This window comes from Dendrobates tinctorius, unplaced genomic scaffold (assembly GCF_039654945.1).
Source record: "Dendrobates tinctorius isolate UK_male_01 unplaced genomic scaffold, ASM3965494v1 ptg000143l, whole genome shotgun sequence".
Taxonomy (NCBI): Eukaryota; Metazoa; Chordata; class Amphibia; order Anura; family Dendrobatidae; genus Dendrobates; species Dendrobates tinctorius.
Window position 1 is genome coordinate 47,633,587 of NW_027361810.1, and position 25,446 is coordinate 47,659,032.

Consider the following 25,446-nt stretch of genomic DNA (forward strand, 5'->3'; position numbering starts at 1 on the left):
AAAAGATTTTATTTTAAATTCTTTTCCATTAACAGAAGATACTATTTTTTTCTGTGTTCCACATAAACCTACATAGCCCACAGTTTTTCTGAGCACATTTAAAAGATCCACAAGTGGGTAACCAATTAGTTATGCTTGCTGAACTGTCTGAAAAAAATTTATTAGCATGTCTATTGACACTAGTATGATCACTTGGAGATACCTTATTAGCAATAGTTTTATTCCTCCTTGAAACAAATCTAATCCCATCCTTCAGTATATTCTTTAATGTATCATCAACATACAAAATAGGGAGGAATTTTTTAATAATATGAACAATCCTGTAGTAGTCAGTACTAAAATTAGTTGAAAAAACAATAGGTGACCGACCCTCCACAGAATTTGGTGTTTTACTGCTTTCCTTCTGCAAATAATCCTCTCTACTTTTTTCATCCGTTCTATGCTTAGCTTTCTGAATGTCTACCTTAGTATAACCCCTCTTTATAAAACATTTACCAATGATCTCACATTGTTTATCGTATAAATTAGGCGTGGTACATGTTCTTTTTGCTCTTACAAACTCCCCTGTAGGTATATTGGCTATACAGTCATGGCCAAAAGTATTGACACCCCTGCAATTCTGTCAGATAATATTCAGTTTCTTCCTGAAAATGATTGCAAACACAAATTCTTTGGTATTATTATCTTCATTTAATTTGTCTTAAATGAAAAAACACAAAAGAGAATGAAGCAAAAAGCAAAACATTGATCATTTCACACAAAACTCCAAAAATGGGCCGGACAAAAGTATTGGCACCCTCAGCCTAATACTTGGTTGCACAACCTTTAGCCAAAATAACTGCGACCAACCGCTTCCGGTAACCATCAATGAGTTTCTTACAATGCTCTGCTGGAATTTTAGACCATTCTTCTTTGGCAAACTACTCCAGGTCCCTGATATTTGAAGGGTGCCTTCTCCAAACTGCCATTTTTAGATCTCTCCACAGGTGTTCTATGGGATTCAGGTCTGGACTCATTGCTGGCCACCTTAGATGTCTCCAGTGCTTTCTCTCAAACCATTTTCTAGTGCTTTTTGAAGTGTGTTTTGGGTCATTGTCCTGCTGGAAGACCCATGACCTCTGATGGAGACCCAGCTTTCTCACACTAGGCCCTACATTATGCTGCAAAATTTGTTGGTAGTCTTCAGACTTCATAATGCCATGCACACGGTCAAGCAGTCCAGTGCCAGAGGCAGCAAAGCAACCCCAAAACATCAGGGAACCTCCGCCATGTTTGACTGTAGGGACCGTGTACTTTTCTTTGAAAGCCTCTTTTTTCTCCTGTAAACTCTATGTTGATGCTTTTGCCCTAAAAGCTCTACTTTTGTCTCATCTGACCAGAGAACATTCTTCCGAAATGTTTTAGGCTTTTTCAGGTAAGTTTTGGCAAACTCCAGCCTGGCTTTTTTATGTCTCGGGGTAAGAAGTGGAGTCTTCCTGGGTCTCCTACCATACAGTCCCTTTTCATTCAGACGCCGACGGATTGTACGGGTTGACACTGTTGTACCCTCGGACTGCAGGGCAGCTTGAACTTGTTTGGATGTTAGTGGAGGTTCTTTATCCAACATCCGCACAATCTTGCGTTGAAATCTCTTGTCAATTTTTCTTTTCCGGCCACATCTAGGGAGGTTAGCCACAGTGCCATGGGCTTTAAACTTCTTGATGACACTGTGCACGGTAGACACAGGAACATTCAGGTCTTTGGAGATGGACTTGTAGCCTTGAAATTGCTCATGCTTCCTCACAATTTGGTTTCTCAAGTCCTCAGACAGTTCTTTGGTCTTCTTTCTTTTCTCCATGCTCAATGTGGTACACACAAGGACACAGGACAGAGGTTGAGTCAACTTTAATCCATGTTAACTGGCTGCAAGTGTGATTTAGTTATTGCCAACACCTGTTAGGTGCCACAGGTAAGTTACAGGTGCTGTTAATTACATAAATTAGAGAAGCATCACATGATTTTTCAAACAGTGCCAATACTTTTGTCCACCCTCTTTGTTATGTTTGGTGTGGAATTATATCCAATTTGGCTTTAGGACAATTCTTTTTGTGTTTTTTCATTTAAGACAAATTAAATGAAGATAATAATACCAAAGGATTTGTGTTTGCAATCATTTTCAGGAAGAAACTGAGTATTATCTGACAGAATTGCAGGGGTGTCAATACTTTTGGCCATGACTGTAACATGACGTGGATGGCAGCTAGATGCGTGTAACAGTGAATTACCTGCCGTAGGTTTTCTAAAAATATCACAATCAATCCTTCTTTCTTCCAAATTTGCCGACAAAAGAATATCCAAAAACAAAATTGTCTTGGCATCAAATTGATATGTGAAACGTATATTGCATGGATTATTATTAATATAGAACATGAAATTCTCAATATTGAATACATCACCATCCCACACAATTATAACATCATCAATAAATCTCAAAAAAAGAAAAATATCAGAAGAAAAAGGATTTTTTTCAGAAAAAATATACTCCTCCTCCCACCAGGCCATAAAAATATTAGCAAGAGACGGTGAAAACTTGGAACCCATGGAACAGCCTTGCACCTGTAAATAAAGATCATCCAAAAAAGAAAAAAAATTGTTTTTTAACAAAAAATAGGTCACTTCAATCAAATACATCTGTAAATCTTCTGAAAAATTACTGTATTTCTGTAAATAAGTAGTAAGAGCTAAAATAGCCAAATCGTGTGGGATGGAAGTGTACAAACTTTGTACATCACAAGTGAGCCAACAAAAGGAACTTCGCCATTCCACCTGAGAAAAAATACTAAGAACATGCTTGGAATCCTGCACATAGCTAGGTGAAATAGTGGCTAGAGGTTTTAATCTTGCATCCAACCATTCTGACAAATTTTCATTAAGGGATCCTATGCCCGATATGATAGGACAAAACAAAGGTGGAAAAACCTCCTTATGAACTTTTGGAAGTGCATGTAACAAAGGAACTCTGGGATATAAAGGACAGAAAAATTCACATTGTTTTTGATTAATAATTCCCAAACTAAAACCCCTATGTAACAATTCCTGTAATTCCATTCTGATGTTATCTGTAGGGTTATAATTAATTCCCTTGTATACCTCACTATTAAAAAGCATAGCCCTTACCTCTCTTTCATACAGCCCAGTATCTAATATGGTCACAGATCCCCCCTTGTCAGAATTTCTTACCACGATATTGACATTAGCAGATAACAAATCAAGTGCCTGTTTCTCAGTACGAGAAATGTTAGAACGACCATTCTGATTAGCATTATAGATTTTCATAAGTTCATCCTCAACAAGAAATTGAAAATCATCCATAACTTGCAATTTTGACTGCTCAGGATAATATCTAGGATTAGGGACTCTAGAGGAAAAATTAACATCAGTTAAATACATTAACTTAGAACCAGATTCAGACAAGTCCCTCAAATTCTTTAGGGTAACTTGCTCCTGGAAAGAAGTAGGCATAAATTCCTCAGGAACTTTATCAACATATTCATAATTGATATTGGAAGTTTTTTCACGTTCCACATCTTCTGCAAAAAAATGTCTCCTAAGAGTCAATCTTCTCATAAAGTGATTAACATCAAGCATAGTGTTGAATAAGTCCATTTTCGCTGTAGGCACAAAATTAAGACCCCTTTCAAGGATATTAATTTGATCATTCGATAAAATCGATGCAGAAAGGTTCAGGACTGTAAAATTATCAGTTGTATCTAAGCATGCTTGTTCCGCGCTGATCTCCTGAATTCTCTTATGATGGGAGTGTTTCCTCCCTGATCTCCTCTGACGTTTCTTTTTCCTGAACCGTTTTTTGAAAAACTACTGCTTTGTGAAATCCGCTGCCCCACATCCCGTGCACACATGGAACTGTTAGATGGTAAATTCTCAGTATCAGAAGTGTCAGTATTAACATCCGTATTATCCATATCCGTTGAGGAAAAGCTTACCCTATTATCTCTGCGTTTGAGAATGGAAGGGTGAATGTTATTACGTTTTCTTCTATAATCATGCCAGTCATAAATATGATTATTCTGGTAATCAGTTTTATCTCTTCTGAATTTCTTTTCCTTTATCACTGTAATAGAGTTCTCCATTTTGCTCAGATTGTCATTAATTTTATCTCTAGCCATTATAAAAGAAGAAGAATCTTTATATTTCACCAAATCACTTTCAATCATTTTAATAGATTCCTCCAAAGTTAACATCTTGGCTTCCTCTCTCTTCACAATCAAATTCATCAGCTTAATAGAACAGTCACTCAGAATATTGTCCCATTCTTTTACAAATTCAGGGTCATATTCCGTAGTAGGGCGCTTCTTGATGCGCAAACATACAAATATGCAGTCACAAACAACAGAGGGGAACACCGGGAAGAGGATGAGGATATGCACACAGCCGAAACACAAAAGTAACAATCACAGATCAACGCTTCAAACGGCTCTACCAACATCCATGTGACATCAGCGGCCGTTCCCGCTGCCGTCCCATCAGCGGCGGGACCCGCCGCGAACTTCTCTTACCCGTCCACGTCATCTCGCGCGCTCCCACATTCTTCCTTCCGCTCAGCCGCGGTCCCACGCATGCGCCTTAGGCCGCGGGCGCGCGCCCAGCAGCTTCCTTAAACCCGGCGGTGGGTGTCTCCGTGGGGCAGGATCAGTCAACCACTTCCTGGCATGGGGTATTTCAGGCGTCTCCCATAAGGGGAGGACGCCTGGTTATCGTGTGCTATACTCTGCGCTAATCTGGCCGCCTATAGCTAGTCTATGGTCTTCTCCCTTGTCTTGTGATCTCTTCTGTCCCTGCCTTCGTTGTCTCTGCCTCTGGTTCTGTCATCTGCCTGCCTTCCCACCCTCCGTGCTGCCCTGTCTCTGTTCTCTACCCAGTGTCTCCTCTGGGCTCCGTCTCATATCCGTCCTCCAGTGTCTGTCCCATTCCTTGTCCTGGTTCTCCTGCCTGCTGTCTGTCATTGTATTTGTTCCTGGTGCTACCGCGCCCTGTCTCCCTTCGCGTTCAGTGCACGGAGTCCTGTGCACTAGTCCTGTTGCCACCTGTTGGTACTGGCTGCCTGGTTCCTCTACACCAGTTCCCTTCCGGTACTCCTTGCTCCCCTACCTTGGGCCCTGTCTGCATCCCAGTCCTGCCCGTAGCCACTCCAGTCCTTCGAGCCGCCCCTCTTGGTTCCAGCTGTGGCGGTGTCTGATCCCCGCGGGCCTGCCCCTAACAGTCCCTGTATAGGGGTCGGTTCCACCTGGCGTGCTCACCCCGGGGGCCTCAGTTCTGCGACCCGGAGGGTCCACTCTCGGACGCTGCCAAACCCCTGAAGCGTCACAATCCAATACCTCCACAACAGGCAGTACAAGACTAACACTGGCAATCCAGCTTGCCATAGGCGAGTATATATAGGAGAGGGGAGTGGTCAAACTGAACAACTGAGATCATCAATGCAAGAAAGCTTCAGAGACTCCAAGCTGAACAGTTTAACCCCTGCATTACTAACAGAAACCTGCACAGTTTAATATGAAGGAGAAATGCTTCTAATCAGTGCAGGAATACATGAAATCACACGCTGCCTCCTCTGTGTTGCGGTAAACACATGACAGGAACAGTTTGATACTTACTTCGACTTTCACCTCTCACAAGTCTACTGGGGTAGGTTTTACTTGATGGTACATAAGGCTCTGGCGGTGGCAGATCAGAAAATGGATGAAATGTAAACCTTCTCTCCCATTCATCTTTAAAAAAAAAAATGAAATTAAAAAAAGTTATTTTAGTGGTTACTATAAGTTTTGCAAACTAACATCATGGTGACAAATCCAACATTTTGCTAAATCTGATTACTTCAGTGGGATCGGACAATCAACTAATGTGGTGATGTCACAACTCTCAGGCTATGGCAGATGCCACCCCCATGTTAAGGGTGGAACGGGACTGAAAATCTTCAATTTCCGCAGACCTGATCTGTGTTCACACACAGCGTTTTTTTCGCGGTTTTCCCGTGGATTTGCCAAAAAATCCGCGGGAAAAATGCGAAAAAGAAGCTTCCCATTCATTTCTATGCATTTAGCACTTTTTGTGCACATCGATGCGTTTTTTACTGCGAAAAAAACACATTGCGGTAAAAACGCAGCATGCTCATTAATTTTGCGGGTTTTTTTGGCGTTTCTGGCTTTTTTCATGTGTCTAGAAACCGCGCAAAAATCACGGTAAAACGCGCAGAAAAAAAAAACCGCGCGGTTTCTGGGAAGGGAGTCCTGTTTTTCAGGAGAAAATTTCTGCTATGTGTGCACTTAGCCTAAGTGTTTGGGTGTTTGGAAAGAAAAGCTGTCACCACACGAGTATTCGTGCCTTAATGAATTTGTCGTGGAACTGAGAGCAGACAATGGGGAAGGTGATTTACCAATCTTTCCATTGGAATATATAAATAATAATAAAAAAAAAAATTACTTTCCACTTTCTTACTATATAACAAATTTTCAATATATCATACATTCCATATTCTACATGTATACAATACAAGACTTTATCTTAAAGTACGGTATCCAGTCTTCGAAAAGCTACTGTATCTCATTTTTTTTGTTCAGATTTCGAAAGCAACCACATATTGTAAATTAAGGTCCTCTGTAATCAATTCTTGCAAATTAGACAATATCCCACTATTCTTGTATCAACCAACAACTTCAGATCTGGTGAGAAGACCAAGCAGGCACCCTTATGAAGGTAAGTGAATTATTATTTCCTCACTTTGGGGCGTCACAAATTACACAATTATTGCAGATGCCCAGACACAAGCGTGTGCGGCTATCATTACGTGATGGGTTAATAAAGAAACATATCAGCCATCCTCAACCTTTATGGAGCCCATACACATTAGATAAAACGTAATCGAAATGGCCAATTTCAGCCAAAACGAATGATCGCCGTCTGGTTCATCAAACATTCTTTTCCAACAACCACCGAACGGTGTTGAGTGCTCAAAACACCAGTGTGCTTTTTCAACTGATGTTCACCGTTGGCTGCAAATCCAACATTGGTCGATGCAGTCTGCGAGGCGTTAGGGTCATTGATGAGCAAACGTTCGTGGTCCCATTTTCATCCAATGTGTATGGGGTCTTTACTGTTCTAAAAAAATGACTGCATGTATAATAACGAGGCGTGTATTTGTAATGGGCGCCCACAAATGCTTTCTCAGGTACAAGGTGAATAGATCATCTGATTACAGATATCCATTTGCGCCGAGATGCTTAAAGAGTATAGTATTCATGAAACACTTGATTCTTACCTTCCCCAGAGTCTTGGAAACCATTTCTCATTGATGAAGGTGGTGGAGGAGGTGGCAGTGGTCCCAATCCTGGCCTTTCTGGAGGTGGTGGAGGTCTGGTGACTCCTCCTCTGGGTGATTCCATTCCAGGTCTTGAAGGAGGCTGAAGACCCAGTGACCCTCGATGACCAAATCCATTTCTGTTGGCAGGAGGAGGTGGTGGAGGAAGTTGTCCTGGTGGGAATCAAACATGTGGAGTTAGCGGCATTATGCTTGTACATTTGGCAGCAAATTTGTATTACCGCCAGATTACTGGTCATGGTTAGGGTGCTCGCACTTACAGTATGTATTCAATATATTACCCCAAGGTACTGAGTGAGATGCAGGACTTGGCATTGCTTGTCATTAATACAAAATGATTGCATCTTCATTTTTTTTTTTAATTCCATGTCATGATAATATTAATATTATACCGTAATTACTTTTAATTTTTGCATTCCTGGGCACAATTGTTTTCTTACGATGACTGACCATTCGCCATCCGAAAAGGCAATATATCGATAAATCAAAACCTTAGCAACTCGCAACCAAAGTACTGCCCATTTACTCCTTTTTTGTAGCCAACATACTTAAAAAGTCTTTGGCCCAATTCAGTGTTGCATACGTGCCATGTTTTGTCTAATTTTGAGTGTTTTTCACCTTTTTTTTCATTTGCGCCTTGTTCTTTTAAATTGTGTCCTTTTAAAAGTTTATTTTATGGTTTTTTTTGCTCGTTTTCTTCATCAGTGTTTATGTGTGTACACTGTCTATTGCTAACTGCACAATGAGTCATCTTAAAGTGGTTGCCACTACTCGGACACCCCCTTTTGAAGCCCTATGTTTCATCACAGTAAAGTAACAACACTTATACTCATCTCCTGTGCCGTTCCATTGGTGTCGGCACTGTCTCTCCCAGGGATCTCGCAACACTGTTTTGTCACGCGATCACTGTGGTCAATCAGTTTTGACTTCACTCTCCCCTCCTTCTTACAATTCACACATCCGGAAGAAATGAGAGCTGCTTCTGTTGCTCTGTGGCTTCCTCCTGATGTCAAGTATGTCCATAGAGGAGGAGAGTGAAACCAGTGCTGATTTTCCCCAGGGACATAACAATGTCACGTGAGCCCCTGAAGAGCCAGTGCCGACACCGCTGGAACAGTGACTGCATTGGAGGTGAGTATAAGTGCTACTATTTTACTGGGTGGAAAGATAAGGCTTGGAAAGGTGTTCTCAGAATGGTAGACAACCCCTTTAAAATCCATTAGTGAACTCCTTACTGGAGAATATATATATACCGTATATATTGTAATGCAGCGGTGTCCACGCTGTGCAGTGATGAGGCAGTGACCCAAGCAAGTTCAAAACAAAACGTGTTTAATGTCCAAAACTCACACAGTGCACAGCACGCTGTGTCCTCCAAATTGCAGCCGGGAAAAACACAAGACAGTCCAGGACCGCTTGCCGTGAGCAACCGCACTGCCGTGTGCGCAGGGGATGCCAGGCCCTTTGGCTCCGCTTGGCCCTGTGTTGCCTCACACAGAGAGTGCTCTGCAGACCAACTGCTCTGTCTGCTTGCAAGACCCAAACTGACACACCCAAAACCCTCTTGCAGGGTTTTTTTTCCTTTCCTCCAGATTCTGTGGCCATGGGCCACTTATAAAATCTGGGCTGGAGGAAACAGACTGGCCCCACTACCTTCCTGCAGTCCGTTTCAAGAATGAAAGCCCATACCTGTTTTTTCTGAACAATTCCTTGGTCACATAACTTGACCACGTTCACATTCACTTTTATTCTGCCTTGTGACTCTCAGGCAACTTGATGTGACCACAAGGCACTCAGCGGATCTAATATGCTTCTGAGCACATCCTGGCGGAAACATAGTGTGGTGTAGTGACCACTGTGTCCACTAGGGGGGCGCTGTATGGATGTCCCAGGAGAGTGGATGAATGGCAAGATACTGAATGACCGTTATGTATCTCAAAGTGGGTGGCCTTGAGATGGAGATTTGTGTGTGTTAATCAGCAGTGATACTGCTGAGGTGCTGATTCAATGTGTCAGGGACTAGTTACCTACAAACCCACCCAGGGGGTGTGTTTAATAACGCTATTGTAAAGTGTATATGTGTATGTGAAGGACCTGTAATGAGGTCATAGTCATGTGACCCGGTGGGCGTGGCTATGGACCATATAATGTGGCCAGGGTAGGTCACATGTGAATGCTGGGACCTGGTTGGTCCAGTGTGGAAGGTCCCGTCTGAGTGAGATGGGGCTGCCTTCTGATAGCAAGTGAACGCTGTCTTAATGGCTGCACGTGCCTGGTAATTCCCTGGAGGGAATGGACGTCTGCAGCATGGAGAAGCAACCATGAGTGACCCTGACGTAGGTGAGATAACAACACTGAGGCTGAAGAGCCTGTGTAATGGACATTTGCTTGACCTGTGTGATATAAGGATAACCAGAGTGAAGCTATAATGGACGCTATGCTGTATATGAACTTTGTGTTGCTTCTGTGGGTTTATGCTGCTGAATAAACCGCATGGACTGTTATGAGTTTATGGAAAATCTGTGCCGGAACTGATTTTGTGGCTGCTGAGCGAGTATCCCCTATTTAGATGACAACGCTACCTCACAATAGCGACCCTCACGTATGACACTGGTCACTGCCTCACAATATATATTAATCACACAATTCATCAAACTTTGTGGTCATAAAAAGAGTCACAGATAAGAGCTACAAACTATCTATCAAAACTAGCTCTCTAACTAATTCTCAGTTAACTCATTCATCAGGCAGAATTATTCAAAGAGCCTTTAAGAGGACAACAATTCAATATTTTTTAAAGAAAGCCAATTTTAATAACTATTTTTAGCCCAAATACATGCATCGAAATACATTAAAAAAAGCCTCCAAAGCTATTCACATCCTATCCTTTAGGTCCTGACTACACACCACAGTGCAATAACAATTCTGGAGCCTCTTTTCTTACATTTCTGTATTCTGCCATTCCTCCGTTATTCCTACTAGAACTATATAAAATGACAACTGGGTGTTACCAGTTGGGGGTGTGTCCTGCATCCTCTGACACTGTCCAATCAGTGCAGCCAGTCTTAGACTGTGTAGGGACACCCCCCTTTGACAAAGGAAAGGGTAACACCCAATTTATGTATATATTTCTAGTAGGAAAAACAGAGGATCGGCACAATGTAGAGATATAATAAAAGATGGGCCAGAATTGCTGTTTTAAGGCAAATCCATATATTTACTAAAACAGACTTGGTGACCGATCCTTCTTACAAGGGCTTCATTCGGTATACATGTAAAACACATACATTTTTAACATTTACCTGCTCTTCCAGATGGCTCTCTCGCTGGAGGTGGCGGCCTGTCAATTGACAGTGGAGGCCTTTCCATTGATGGTGGAGGAGGTGGTGGTCCTGACCGTACAGTAGGTGGGACAGGTGGCGGCGCAGCACATAGGGTTGACAAGGATGTATTTCTTTGAGGAAGTCTTGGCATATCATCAAAGTTAGAAGGGGTAGGTGGTAAAGGAGGAGGACCAGGCCGCCCTGGAGGAAGAGGTGGTCCCTGAGAAGTTGTATTCGGTCTAGGTGTGTTGGGGACAGGTGGTTTATTGTTTTGAGGAGGTGGAGGTGGGGGAAAGTCTCTGGAAAGAGGAGGCCGATTTCCTGTAGGAGGAGGAGGTGGCCTGTCATCCATTTGTCTAGTGGGTGTTTGTGGAAGTGATGGTCTATTCATGGATGGAAGAGGTGGAGGAATTGTTGGCGATTGTCTGCTGTTTCCTCCAAATCCATGTGGTTTATGAGATGATGCAGATGGAACCATGGGTGGTGGGTTCACTTGCCTATTTGGAGCTGGTACTGGAGGTGGACCTCTGTTGTGAAGACTTGAATTTATTGGTCTAGGTGTATTTGGTACTGCAGGGGGACCATGATCTGACCTGGAATTAAAATCATTCCTAGGAGGTGGAGGCATTCGGTTTCTTTGAGGTTCAAAAGCGGGAGCCCTTATTCCCATTGTAGGTTGAGGTCCTCTTGGAGAGGTGTTTGGTGGAGTAAAAGGTCTAGGAGATGTCATACGTCCACCAGGTGGAAAGATTGGTGCTCTGCTTGCTGACGGCTCTAAAAGAATGAGGTCCATGAATGAAAAAATAAACAAGCCAACAATAAACTACAACATAAAATAACAAACAACATTAAATCATATTCAATATGTGATGGTTAACTGCATAAAGAATAAATAATCCTAATTTATTGTTGCAAAAATATTTAAAGGGAATCTATTAGAAAGATTCAAAGACCCAAACTATTTATATGTGCATGTAGCTCTTTCAAAGACCAGTCCAGCAATATCTTTATATGGCCAGTCTGTTCCCCCCATTACTTATAAATTGTCATTTGAATTCATATACACATGAGGCTGAAGTGCTATGGTAGATCTAAAGCCTCTGTCACTCCGGCTCTATTCCCCGCCTATCACCTACTTGAATGATGGTTTCTTTACATAGAAGCTGTCAGTTAAGAAGGAGATGGCACTGCTAGACAGGGAATAGTCTTGAAGCGACTATGGTTTCTGGTTTCAGATCTACCGTAGCACTTCAGCCTCATTTGCATACAGCTAATAATAAGAACTCATATATTGTAAAGCATCAAAACCATGATATGTCTTACCACTTTCTCTGCTTCCTGAAGGCCGCAATTTTGGCATCCCTCCTTGGAACAAGCCACCTAATCCTGGAGATCCTCCGAAACCTCCGCCACCTCCACCACCGCCTCCACCACCTCCCATACCTCCACCACCACCACCTCCGGAAGATGGTTTGGGCGCTATTAAAAAGAAGAATTAAGTAATTACATGCCTTAACATCTAAAACCAATAGTAAATGGTCATATAACAACATTTCTCTATTTTTAACCAGTGGCTGCCATATACTGTACTAGACTCCATAGACAAAAAGGCACAATTATTGTCTCGCTTCTCCATCTGTTTTTTTTCTGGCTCTACACCAGAAGACTGCTTAACAGATTATAACCAGCTTCATACAAGGGTATTGTTGGATACATGGGTATTATTGGATAGTGCATGTTAATACAAGCAATTTTGCAATTTACTGTTTATTAAAATTTTCAGTCGTTCTTGAGATATTTGTTTACAGCTTGTTGCCTTGGAGACCGACCACTGCTGCTAGACAGAACTTCTATTGAGCTTCTAAGCACTGATTTGAAGCTGATCAGGATTAATGGAGTGCGCTTTTACCTCCTGATGCCAGACAATTTCAGCGCAGTGTTGACAAGCTAGACAACGGCAGTGGTCGGTCTCCTAGACAACGAGCTGTAAATAAGAGAAAAATGTTACTATCTTAAGAACGGCTGCAAATTTTAATAAGCAGTAAATTGAAAAAGTTCTTGTTTTAACTAGCGCTATCTAATAACAACCATTTATGAAGCTGGGAATAACCCTTTTAACTCATATTAGAAAGCTGTCAGATAATCATTTTCCCAATACCTATCTCTCATACACAGGAGTGTTTGAATAGGCTGAACGCTCCTGATTGCTGGCAAAAGGGGGTCGGAAATCCGACATGTAGGAACATAAGAGAGTAGTGTTAAAAGGGGTTGTGCGAGACTATTTTTTTTCTTCTATGGGCCTAAAAACTTACAAACAGGTAGTTGCTAACAGAGGCAGCTACCCTCTTCCTGTTAAACTCAGCATTAGCTCAGACTGGTCACCGACCGCTCCTGCAGGCGATTCAGCTGCTCCACATCACCAGAGCTGCTCTTCCTCTTCTGGGCTGCTCTGTTGCAGGGGGTGTGACTTCCGAAGTCATGCTGAATGACAGCTGCCTCCCTGCAGTTAGGCAGCAGAGAGCCGGCTGTCAATCATCTTGACGTCTGTAGTCCTTCCTGTCAACGGAAGAAAAGCAGCTGCTCCTTAGACATAACATCAGCAGAAGTGCTGAATTGCCGACAGGAGCGGACTCTGACCGCTCTGTGCAGGCAGAGAGCTAAAAGCCATTAGCTACGACCAATGCAAAATCTGCTCCATAGGTGAAATATTATGGAGAAAAATATTTTCCATTCCTAGTGGGCAATATAGCTGAATAAAGTATGTAGTCTGTGTGCGGATAGCCTTCTCTGAAGCAGCACAATAAACTTATTTGTCCGGTTATTATTCTCTGCCCATTAGCAGAATAAACACGTAGCATTTAATTTCAAAAGTCGTAAAATTGGATTATTTCGGGACCAATATTGAGTGTAGCCTATTTTACCACTAGATGTCAGCACGTACAAAAAAAAGATCAATATTGTACATAGGCAGATACTATACAATCAAATATAATTACTCATTAAATATATAAAATTTTTCTGAATTCTATGGCTCTCATCACACCTGCATTATGCAATTCCATTTTTCTGTCCATCATTTTTACAGTAAAATAATGAATATTATAACGGAAATCTAAAAGACCGGATTATAGTTAATAGGGTCCTTTGTGTGATGTATGCTTCCATCACGTAATAGATCCGTCCACCCCATAAATTCCGCTTCTCTGTTTCTAGTGCGGGAAAAAGAAGAGGAATAGCCTAATTCTGGAGTGAACAAAGACCAAGTGTTGTAGATACTAAACTGAACCAAACAACTTACTGTCCAGGGACGGTCCACTTCGGTCATTGGTAACGGTCTTCTTAAGCTTTCTACCTTTATGGATATCAGACAGCAGAGCATTTCTTCCAGACTGCTCCGATCTGTTGAGAACAGGCTTTTCTGTATTTGCCTGCGGAAGACAGACCGTAAAAATAAGGAAAAATGGATATAATAAAACACCTCATCCAAGTAAACATGTTGGCCTATGTTCACACCTTGCGTTTTTGATGCGGTTTTTTTTCTGCAGGCAAAACCTGTTCTCATGGCAGCAAAGAAGCTGCTTCCAAAAAGCAAGTTTTGGTGCGTGTGAACGTAGCTCTACACATTTATTAAAAAAACGCGTAATTTAGGCCAATTCACTAATGTAATCATTAGAACATTAAATATCTATCAAATGTGGCGCCATAATGATAAATCTGGCGCAAATTACAGCAACGACTAGAGCTAAGAGCTAGAGAGACCAATGTGTCAAATGTCGCAAGTCAATGCAAATATTTTTTTTTTTTTGGCAAATTCTGAATTTTTATGCAGAATAATAGTCGGCTTACTTCCCAATGTTAGAAAAGAGCGGAAGACTGAGGTGTCAAATAGCGCACATTAATGTGGAAATGCGACTTTTTCTGCAGGTTAAAAATTGTTGCAACATAAATGAATACATCTATTTTTGTGGCTTGCATGAATAAAGAATTTATTTTTCAAATTCTGGAGATCCCTGCTTTAGCCTGTCCTTCTTTCTTTGTCTCAGTATATGATTTTTCACATGCTGTTGCTGATTCCGTATTTATTCGTAGTGGTGCGCTCTGCCTCCCCACTTTTTCTTGTTTTGGTGTTATTTGCATAAAAAGACACAATTCCACATTAATGTGCAATATTTGACACCTCAGTCTTCCACCATATATTTTTTAAGACCTATGACCCATCTAGAATATGTAATTTTATAAATAGTCCATAAATAATTTTTACCATTTTGCTACTAAAGGGTGTGGGCACACGCTGCGGATTCTGCTGCGGATCCACAGCGGTTTTGGCCCTGCAGATCCGCAGCAGTTTCTGCTGCGGTGTACAGTACCATAATATCCTATGGGAAATGGAAACCGCAGTGCAGACGGTGCGGATTTGCTGCGGTTTCTAATCTGCAGAAAGAATTGACATGTCAATTCTTTCTGCGGATTCTGCTGCGGTTTACCATCTCCTCCATTGTAGAGGTGATAAACCGCAGGGCAAAACCGCAGGCTAATCCGCAGGTCTTCTGACCTGCGGATTTACCTGTGGATTTTGCTAAATCCGCGTGGATCAATCCGCAGCAGAATCCGCAGTGTGTGCACACACCCAAAGAGTGTTTGTAAGTCTTTTATGTAGTTGAGTACTTTGCAAAAATCTTACAAATCTATCAGGACTCCTTCTGGTGGCTCCCTGTTCTTCTCTCACTGTCAAAGATAGAAGCAGGAATGGGGAAGGGGTTGTACGCTGATGTCTACTGCGTGCAAAGGGGAAAAAGCATGTAAAGTCTCAGGGAGGGCAGAAAAAAAAGGTTATAGAGAAGGAAGAAAGCCGAAATAAGTAAAGGGTAGAAGCTGTGCTGAGGCATGAGCTAATGAAGACAGCAGCACTTGAATATGTGCAGATTTTACATCTAGCCTTTATCACTAAGTGAAACACTCGCACAAGAGAAAAAACACTATTCATTTTATTCGTAATCCCATACACTTGATTAGGTGTGTTTGATCACCACATCAGATAAAAAAAACGGACATGTACCCTTTCTTTTTCTTCAGAGAATCCGTCTGAATGAGCCTTCAAAGATAGCAGAAGGGAGGGGGTTGTACACCAATATCAAGAGTTGATAGGGTGGAGAAAGCATGTTAAGTCTCACAAAGAGCAAAAAAAATAGGCTACAGGCTAGGATGAAAGCATATGGGGAGGCAATAAGTGCAGCATTGGAGCTATACTGATGTATGACGTAATCAAGACAGCAGCACTCTGGATACACACAGATTTCACATCCAGCCTATATTACTGTGAGTACACACAGACTTCACATTCAGCCTATATTACTGGGAGAGACACTCCCACAAAATAAAAAAACTGAAAATTGGATAAGGTTGCAAACTCTATATCGTGGGGTGAGGAATAGAACAATTCTCAAAATAAATTAATGCATTAAGTTTGTAGACTAAAACATAGTGCAATTGTATTAAATAAAAGTAAACATTAAAATAGGTAAAAAAAAATTTTATACATGGTCTTTAAGGACTTTCTGTATGTGTCCTAATAGCACGTGGCTACATTGAAATGAACATTTATGCCTTTATATTTTCTTGCAGTTATTAAAGCTACCAGCAGGGGTCTTCAAATGAAATACAAAGCAATATGGGAAAATATCATTATTGTTTTTAAGGGAACTGTCAGATCCCCAAACCCTCCAACCCAGCAGCATTCACATATGTATGAGTTAATTCCCTGCCTAACCAGCCCTGTATAATATTTTACCTTAAAAATAGGTTTAAAAAAGCATTTATATTGTCCCTGAGCAAAATATGAGGAGCACGTGAGAGTTGCAGAAGCTGGCGATGACGCCAGATCCTGCAAATTGTAATATCATGCCCACAGGGACGTGATAACATGGAAAGAGGGCCGACTAGCCTGGGGCAACTAACGCCCCCATCGACTAGTCAAAGCACTAATTAGCATAAGAAACGGGGACAATATAAATTCTTTTTTTTTTTCAACCTAATTTTTACCGAAAACCGTTACACAGAGCTGGTTTGGCAGGGACATACATATGTGAATGCTGCTGGGTTGGAGGGCGTGGAGGACCTGACAGGTTCCCTGTAAATTGCACAAATACATAAGGCAGCAAGTTCCAAGCTGGTAGAGGATCCAGCACACATGAATAGATAAAATCAATGTTTATTCCAAAATTGTTAAAAAATGCTTCATCGGTGTATATTCCACAAAAAGATTAGCGAAAGGCTGAGAGTTACTACGCGTTTCGAACCTTTGAATTCCCTCATACTATAGTCATAATTTGGCTCTTTGACTAAGAACCAGGGAGTTCACAGGGTTTGAAACGCGTACTAATTCCCATGTCTTACAGACCTTTTGCCCAGTCATTTTGTTGATTATACATTGCTTAAGATTTTTTTTTAACAATTTTAGAACAAACATTGATTTTTTCCCTTCACCCATGACAGCACCACATGAGAGAGGGATCCGCCCCGCCAGGACAGGAACCTACTGAAATATAAGGGGCGGCACCTCTCCCCCGCTTCAGTTGGGTTCCTGTCCTGGAGCGGGATCCCAGGCTGACAGCGGCGGTGCCTGCCATGGATGAAGACATGGACCCAGGGCCGTCCCGGCGCGGGAAGAGCAGGTCAGCTTACCTGCAGCGCTGGCCGTCGGCGCCTGGAAGCGCAGTCCCCGGGGTTCCTCCAGCAGGCCCCGGGTTTGTGCGGGTGCGGTAAGGCGGCCTCCATTCGGGGCGCTCCTCCGTGCCTCCCTCCCCCTGCGCGCGCGCCCGCTCGCTCCTTCTCCCTGGGACAGGGGAAGCCGGGCGCGACTTCCGGCGCCTGACGTCAGCGGCGCGGTGCAGCTAGGGTATGCGCCGGCTGACGTCACGGACGCGACGGACATGGCGCCTAGTGCGGCGCCGGCCACAAAAGAAGAAGGAAAAAAAAAAAAAAAAAGAAGAATGGCCGGCGGTCGCAGGGGGAGGGTCAAAAGGATCGCTCACCGGGGCCTATTTAAAGGAGGCAAGGAGCAGAACGGCCGGGCTGTTACAATGGGGTCACAGCAGGAATGCTCACCGTCCCCACTGTCTCTACCCCCTTCGCAGACCTCGGCACGGAAGCACGGTAGCCGTTCGAGCGCTAAGAGCAGCAGCCGTCCGAGCCATAGATCAAATGATTCCTCGAGATCGAGAGAACACAGACCACATGCTCCAGCGCAGCCTTCCAGCCCGGTACCCGATTTTGTGGGTGGTGAGTGGATCTTCGTGAATGTTAGACCATTATTAATAGGGTCCTTTTTGTGTGTTATTTGCTTCCTTAGGTGAAAGGCAAAAAAGCAGGGAGCAAAAGAAATAATAGGGAGTGTGCGATATGCCAGAACCCCCTAGCGAAAGATTGGCAAAAAAACCTTTGCGCTAGCTGTATACAGCAAACAGTGGCGGAGGAAGTGCCGAGCCTAGCAACTCACCTCAGATCTGTCATAAAATCAGAGGTGGAAGGTTCACTTAAATTATTATTAAAGAAAAAGAAAAAAAGTAGAAGAAACTCCCCAAGTTCTTCATCAGACTCCTCCTCGTCCGAATATCAGGCTGAGCGCATGTCCTCTTCCTCCTCGGATAGTGACACAGGGGGCAGACCGTGTTTTCCGGTTAAGGATACTGATAGTCTCCTTAAAGCCATTAGGTCAACTATGGGCCTTCAGGAGGAAAAAGCGACCAAATCCCTAGAAGATGTAATGTTTGGTGGGTTACAGGAAAGGAAGAAACGCACCTTTCCAGTTAATGAAAAAGTCCAGGCGCTCATCGAAAGGGAGTGGAAGAAGCCTGAAAAATCAGGTAGCCTTCCTTCCTCCTCAAAAAGGAGATATCCCTTTGACCCTAAGGATACGGAAATATGGGACAAGGTCCCAAAAATCGATGCGGCAGTATCCAGGTCATCCAAAAGGTCGGCCCTGCCCCTAGAGGACTCAGGAGTACTAAGAGATCCACTAGATAAGAAAGCAGACTCCTACCTAAGGCATGCTTGGGAAGCAACAGCGGGGGGACTAAAACCTGCGATAGCCGGTACCTGTACAGCCCGGTCTTTAATGATCTGGCTACAGCAGCTAGAAGAAAAAATTGCTTCCAAGATGTCTAGGGAGAAAATTTTAGGAGACATGTATCTGCTACACGGAGCGGCCGCCTTTTTAGCCGACACCTCGGCCGATTCCATGAGGTTGACGGCGAGAGCAGTGGGACTATCAAATGCTGCAAGGCGTGCATTATGGCTTAAAGGGTGTCCGGGAGATCTACAATCAAAAGCCAAATTATGCTCCCTTCCATGTGATGGACAATTTCTCTTTGGAAAAAATCTGGACGAAATCCTAGAAAAAGCGGGTGATAAGAAGAAGGGCTTCCCCAGGTTTCAGGGAGATCAAAGAAGACCGCCCTTTCGGAGGGGGAAATTCAATAGAGGCCGGCCTCCGGGAGATCGGAAAAGATGGGAAGACAAGAGGAAGAAAGAGTCTGGATTCATGTTCGGGGGAGCCGCTTCATCCGCAAAAAAGTCCCCTCAATGACGCCGGCATCCCCGTAGGGGGGAGACTGATGCTGTTTGGTCAGGCCTGGGAAAATATATCTTCCAATACTTGGATTTTAAACATCATAAAGGAAGGTTTAAAATTCCCCTTTTTTCAACAGCCAAGAGCATCATTTGTGGTGACCCCCGTCAGGAGAGGGGTAGAAAAACAGTTGGCCTTAGAGGCAGAGATCCTAAGCCTGCTGGACAAACATGTCCTGATCGAGGTCCCAAGAGGACAGGAAAGAAGGGGTTTCTACTCGCCCCTCTTTCTAATAAAAAAACCGGATCATTCGTTCAGGACGATTATAAACCTGAGAGGCCTCAACCGTTGGATACAGAACCAAACCTTCAAAATGGAGTCAGTGACTTCAGCTATAAGGCTGTTACACCACAACTGTTTCATGGCGGTAGTCGATCTAAAGGATGCTTACTACCACATCCCGATCCATTCAGAATACCAAAAATACTTAAGGGTAGCGCTCTACATTCGGGGCAACCTCAAACATTTTCAGTTCAGAGCCCTTCCATTCGGCATATCCATAGCACCGAGGGTGTTTACAAAAGTAGTTGCAGAGATGACAGCATTCCTCCGCATCCACAACACAATTATAATACCCTACCTAGACGATTTTCTAATTGTGGGCAACTCAGAACGTCACTGCACAGAGCAAGTAGAAAGGGTGATAGATACCCTACGGAATCTCGGCTGGATGGTGAATGTCAAGAAGTCAAGGCTACAACCCTTACAAAGACAAATGTTCTTAGGTTTCATCTTGGACTCAAATCAACAAATTTGTCTCTTACCAGATGCCAAGGTGGAAAAGGTAAGGGATATGATCTTGGCAACAAGAGATCAACCTCACACGACCCTGAGAGGGGCAATGTCCTTGTTGGGCACTCTGACAGCCTGTATCCCAGCGGTCAGATGGGCACAATTTCATACCCGTCAACTACAAGCAGAGGTCCTATCAGCACAGAAGTCGCTAAAAGGCCGTTTAGAAGGAAGGCTGGAACTTTCCGTAAAAACCAAAGGCTCTCTCAGATGGTGGCTAGACAGAGCAAACCTACTAACAGGGACATCGTGGCAGAAGCCAGTGTCCGACGTGATAATGACAAACGCAAGCTCCTCAGGGTGGGGAGCGCACCTAAGGGGACAGGTAGCCCAGGGACCCTGGGGACAGCTAGAGCAAAACACATCCTCCAACCTAAGAGAGCTACGGGCAGTAAACAGAGCCCTAAGGATATTCATGCCCACTCTAGAAGGCCGCAATGTCCGGATTATGTCGGACAACAGCACAACAGTAGCCTACATCAACCACCAGGGAGGGACAAGGTCACGCTCCCTAATGCTCGAAACCAACGAGATCTTTCACAGGGCAGAGAGACACCTACACTCCCTATCAGCCCTACACATCAGAGGGGTAGAAAACACACAAGCCGATTTCCTAAGCCGCAACACACTAAAACAGGGGGAATGGACCCTGAATCGGGTAGTGTTCCAAAAGATAGTACATCTTTGGGGAGAGCCAATAATAGACCTCTTTGCCAACAGAAGCAACAGGCAGGTAAAAAGATTCTGTTCACTGAACCCAAAGGAAGAGCCATGGGCAGTGGACGCTTTGCAATTCCGTGGGATTTCAAGCTAAGTTATGCCTTTCCTCCGGTAGCTCTAATCCCAGTAGTAGTGAAAAAGATAAGGGAAGATCAGGCCAGAGTGATCTTAATAGCCCCGTTCTGGCCAAAAAGGCCATGGTTCTCACTACTACAGATAATGTCCCTCTCAGATCCGTGGGTACTGCCAGAGATTCCAGACCTGCTAGCTCAGTGTCCGGTATTCCACACGCAAGTCAAGGGGTTCCATCTGACGGCGTGGAATTTGAAAGGTCACTTTTAAGTAATAGAGGATTCTCCCCTGGGTTGGTGGCTACACTGATGAAAAGTAGGAAGCCAGTAACAACTAATATATACGGTAGAATATGGAATAAGTTTCTGCAGTTTCTGGGGAAACCATTAGACCAAGAACCCCCGATCAAGACTATCTTAGAGTTCTTACAGGCAGGTCTACAGCTAGGCCTAGCGGTAAATACACTCAAAGTACAAGTTTCAGCGCTAGGCGCTCTATATAATTGTAACATAGCGGCAAACAGATGGATAGCTAGGTTTATTAAATCCTGCCACAGGTCTAGACCAGTCCCATCGCAAAAAATGGCTCCCTGGGATTTAAACCTTGTGTTAGAAGCTCTCACAAAGGAACCATTTGAACCAGTACAACAACTATCAGTGAAATATCTTACCCTAAAAACCATTATTCTAGTGGCCCTTACATCGGCACGTAGGGTAAGTGACCTGCAGGCCCTATCAGTTAGTCCACCGTATACCCAGGTATACCAGGACAGAATTGTCCTAAAAACAGACCCTGCTTATTTACCGAAAGTGGTGTCGGATTATCACCGTAGCCAGGAAATCGTCCTCCCCTCCTTCTGTGAAAATCCGAAAAACCCAGGAGAGGAGAAATTCCATAATCTAGATGTGAAAAGAGCCCCCTTAGAGTATATATCAGTAACCAGCCAGTGGAGGAGGTCCCAGTCCTTATTTGTAGCCTTCCAGGGTGCCAGGAAAGGTTATGGAGTATCGAAAGGGACTATTGCCAGATGGATTAGGGAGGCCATTAGTGTAGCCTACTCAGCTAGTGGTGTTCCGATTCCTGATGGCATCAAGGCTCATTCCACAGAGCCGTGGCGACCTCCTGGGCTGAAAAGGCAGAGGTATCAATTGAGCAAATTTGTAAGGCCGCTACCTGGGCCTCACCCTCAACCTTTTTTAAGCACTATAGATTAAATCTATCCTCCTCGGCTGACTTGACCTTTGGTAGAAGGGTGCTGCAAGCGGTGGTCCCTCCCTAAGGTGTTTCGAAGTCTCCAAAAATCTCTCATGTGGTGCTGTCATGGGTGAAGGGAAAACCACCATGGTTACTTACCGGTAGCCGGTTTTTCCGGAACCCATGACAGCACCCGTATATTCCCCCCCCTTTTTTCACCGTATGGGTGTGCACAATAGTCGGGTGTATTTGTGTGATGTGGTGTTGGATAAACATGTAACTAACCGGGAAGTCCTCTCAATGCTCTGTAATCCAACTGAAGCGGGGGAGAGGTGCCGCCCCTTATATTTCAGTAGGTTCCTGTCCTGGCGGGGCGGATCCCTCTCTCATGTGGTGCTGTCATGGGTTCCGGAAAAACCGGCTACCGGTATGTAACCATGGTGGTATCTATTCTTGTGTGTTGGATCCCCTACTGCCTTGGCACCTTCTGTGTGAGATTGACTCTCCCAAGGGCTCCTGTGCCCCGTGTTTCCTGTGATCGCTGGCTGATATTGAGTGGAATCATTTTTATCCTCTTTTTTATGAAAAGGCAAAAAGTTGTATATAGATATATTGGAATACCTATATATAATAACACAATCATGTCAACTAAATATGATGGACAAGAAAAGACGGTGCGGTAATTTCTAGGATCCACAAGATTTAGATTGGGTAAATCGTAGTCTGTTATATGAGGTTAGAAAGCTGGAAAAACTATCAGCGGAATAGGGTCTTATCTGAGTAGAAATGAGGAGACCGAAGGCACTGGTGCTCTCCTTGTGTGGATGTGTGACCACAACCACTAAAAACACTCAAGGCTGCTGCAGACCTACGGCAAAGGTAATATCTGAATAAAGGGTTAACTCTGCGCTGCCGGTACAAAAGATGGAAAAGAAAAATAATATCCAGGAATGCGGTTTATTAGTCAACGCGTTTCAGAGTTCCAAACTTCTCCATCAGGCCCAGCGGTTTGTCCTGATGAAGAAGTTTGGAACTTCGAAACGCGTTGACTAATAAACCGCATTCCTGGATATCGTTCTTCTTTTCCATCTTTTATACCGGGCGACATAGAGTTAACCCTTTATTCAATTTCTGATGTAGTATGTAATATGTGTCCACAAGGGAGCTGGATAGTACTAAGCCGTACACGAGCTCTTCACCCGCAGCACAGATATGGCTATTAGCATTCTAGCCTACTAGAAAGACTTGCTCAGGCGAGAAGAAAGCACCTGCCGGGAAGCTCAATGGATATTAAGACCATAAATAATGCATTAATTTCTGATTGTATGCATCTATATCTGTTTATTAGTTGGAGATGTTCTTTAATAACCTACTTGTGCAAGTGTAGGCGGAGGAGGTGGGGGAGGGGGCACTGGCATCTTCAACTGGGCTCACTGTACAGTCTCCAGGACCTGCAAAAAATAATATGTCGTTACTGTTCATGCATCAATATGCCCTATGTTTTGCTGAATATTTAGAAAACCAGATACATAGAAATGTCATAATACATGTGAATAAACAGATCTGTTCTGTTTAAGAATTAGTCTCACCAGGTTTTTGCTACTTCTCCGAAGAACAGTATAATGTAGGAAAAGAGACCCTAATTCCAGCAATGTATCATTTAGTTTAATGAGTGCAGAAGTTGTGACACAATCAAAGTTTTTAGATGTAGCATGTAGCAGAGCTGAGAAAGCTGATCCCGCCAACACCAGGCTCTCTTTGTACATTGTATATTGACAGCGAGCTGCTAATCACAGGGGGAGACGAAGTTGGATGACTTAACATGAGGCAGTTAGTCTCAGCAGTGATAATCTCCTAGTGATAAAACCTTCAGTATAAGTAAACAACAGCACAGAGTCATGCAGTCCATCACCTACAGACATTGCTTATTATAGGTCAACTGAATTGAAACTGTTGAGGTCGGGTGGGGAACCCTCTCACAGTTTGTGCATTGCAGTCCTTGCTCAGGCCTAGTCTCAGGAATGTCGGCATAACCCTTAAGTCTCAGGGATGTCGGCATGAGCCTTAAATCTCAGGGATGTCGGCATGAGCCTTAAGTCTCAGGGATGTTGGCATGAGCCTTAAGTCTCAGGGATGTCGGCGTGAGCCTTAAGTCTCAGGGATGTCGGCATGAGCCTTAAGTCCACATCAGTCATCCGTTATTCTTCTACGTGTTCTATATGTGTTTTTCACAGCTATAACTTGTACCCATTATAGTCTAGAGGGGCTATTCACATGTCCATTCTGGTTTATACATGGCTGATTTTTATCTGATTTTTGGATCAAAGTCACCCATTTAAATCAATGGGTCAGTGAACATATAGCACACAGATGCCATCTGTGCATCATCCAAGTCCTGTCCGTTTTTAACCGTTTAATGGGTAGAAGAAGGTTGGAATTTATCTTTTTGTATAGGAGAGAACTGAATGCAACACTGACAGTAAAAACAGATACACAGATCAGAAATGGATGAAAATCAAATTTAGCGCAGGAATGAAAAATTGGATTTTTTTTTACTGTATGCAACCTCTCCCCTGCAGATGTCTTAATGAGGCGTTTGGCTGAGGCTCTTTTTTTATAAAGTGTAATTACCACTTAGTGAAACTGTTTGCATTTTACCATTCATTTCCATGCAGTAATCTGTGCTTATAACTGCAGCAATTTGCAGTAAAACCCGCAAGCGGTAGATGGCCATGCACCAGAAAATGCTGCCATTTGGCTCTCTTAACACAGAATTTTTCAGCATTTTTCCTTTATACAGTATGTAATATATTTTCCTAGATAAAAGCCTGAAGGATAACAATTCTTTAAAAAACGCCACTCCCAAAGCATGCTGTTTTGAAAATGCTGACTATATTAAGAAAATATATTTCTGAATTTTATTAAATAATTAAAAATAGTTGAATATACAAAGTTAAGATATTATAAAAATACTAGCAATCTGTGAGTCATGACATCATCCACTCAAAACAGGTAGATAACAAATCAGATGGAGAAAATTAAAATATATAAACTCTCAGCATTGAAAACAGATACTACCATGAAAGTATAATCCCAAAATAGTAAATGCTAAGCATACAATATAAGTATCCCCAAAGCGTAATACATACAAATAAGAAAATTATGTCACAGGGACATTGAGAGAACCTCACCACTCAAGGAATACGCACCCGACGCGCGTTTCACATCAAGGTTCAACAAGAGGTGCTGGTTTAAAAAGGTTACCGACTTCCAAAACACCACAAAAACCCTACAAATGACACCGCTTAGCATTTTATATTTCACAATAGACTTTAATGTCACAT

At 43.1% G+C, this 25,446-nt stretch overlaps 1 protein-coding gene and 1 long non-coding RNA gene across 3 annotated transcripts in view; one reads left to right on the forward strand and one right to left on the reverse strand.

The window, feature by feature from the left end:
• LOC141049445 (uncharacterized) overlaps positions 1-6,740 on the forward strand; it is a 66,219-nt gene extending 59,479 nt beyond the window's left edge. The window contains exon 3 of the long non-coding RNA XR_012220352.1: positions 6,618-6,740. This is a non-coding gene — a long non-coding RNA (uncharacterized lncRNA). The remainder of the gene's footprint in view (positions 1-6,617) is intronic.
• The window catches only part of WIPF1 (WAS/WASL interacting protein family member 1), a 100,514-nt gene that overhangs the window by 7,240 nt on the left and 67,828 nt on the right, over positions 1-25,446 (reverse strand). For both annotated transcript variants that reach the window (XM_073545929.1, XM_073545930.1), the window contains exons 2-7: positions 23,476-23,553; positions 13,997-14,126; positions 12,022-12,177; positions 10,678-11,472; positions 7,316-7,528; positions 5,655-5,768 (exon numbers count right to left, since the gene is read on the reverse strand). In XM_073545929.1, the coding sequence (XP_073402030.1) occupies positions 5,655-5,768; positions 7,316-7,528; positions 10,678-11,472; positions 12,022-12,177; positions 13,997-14,126; positions 23,476-23,520 (1,453 nt within the window). In that variant the 5' untranslated portion in view covers positions 23,521-23,553. The remainder of the gene's footprint in view (positions 1-5,654; positions 5,769-7,315; positions 7,529-10,677; positions 11,473-12,021; positions 12,178-13,996; positions 14,127-23,475; positions 23,554-25,446) is intronic.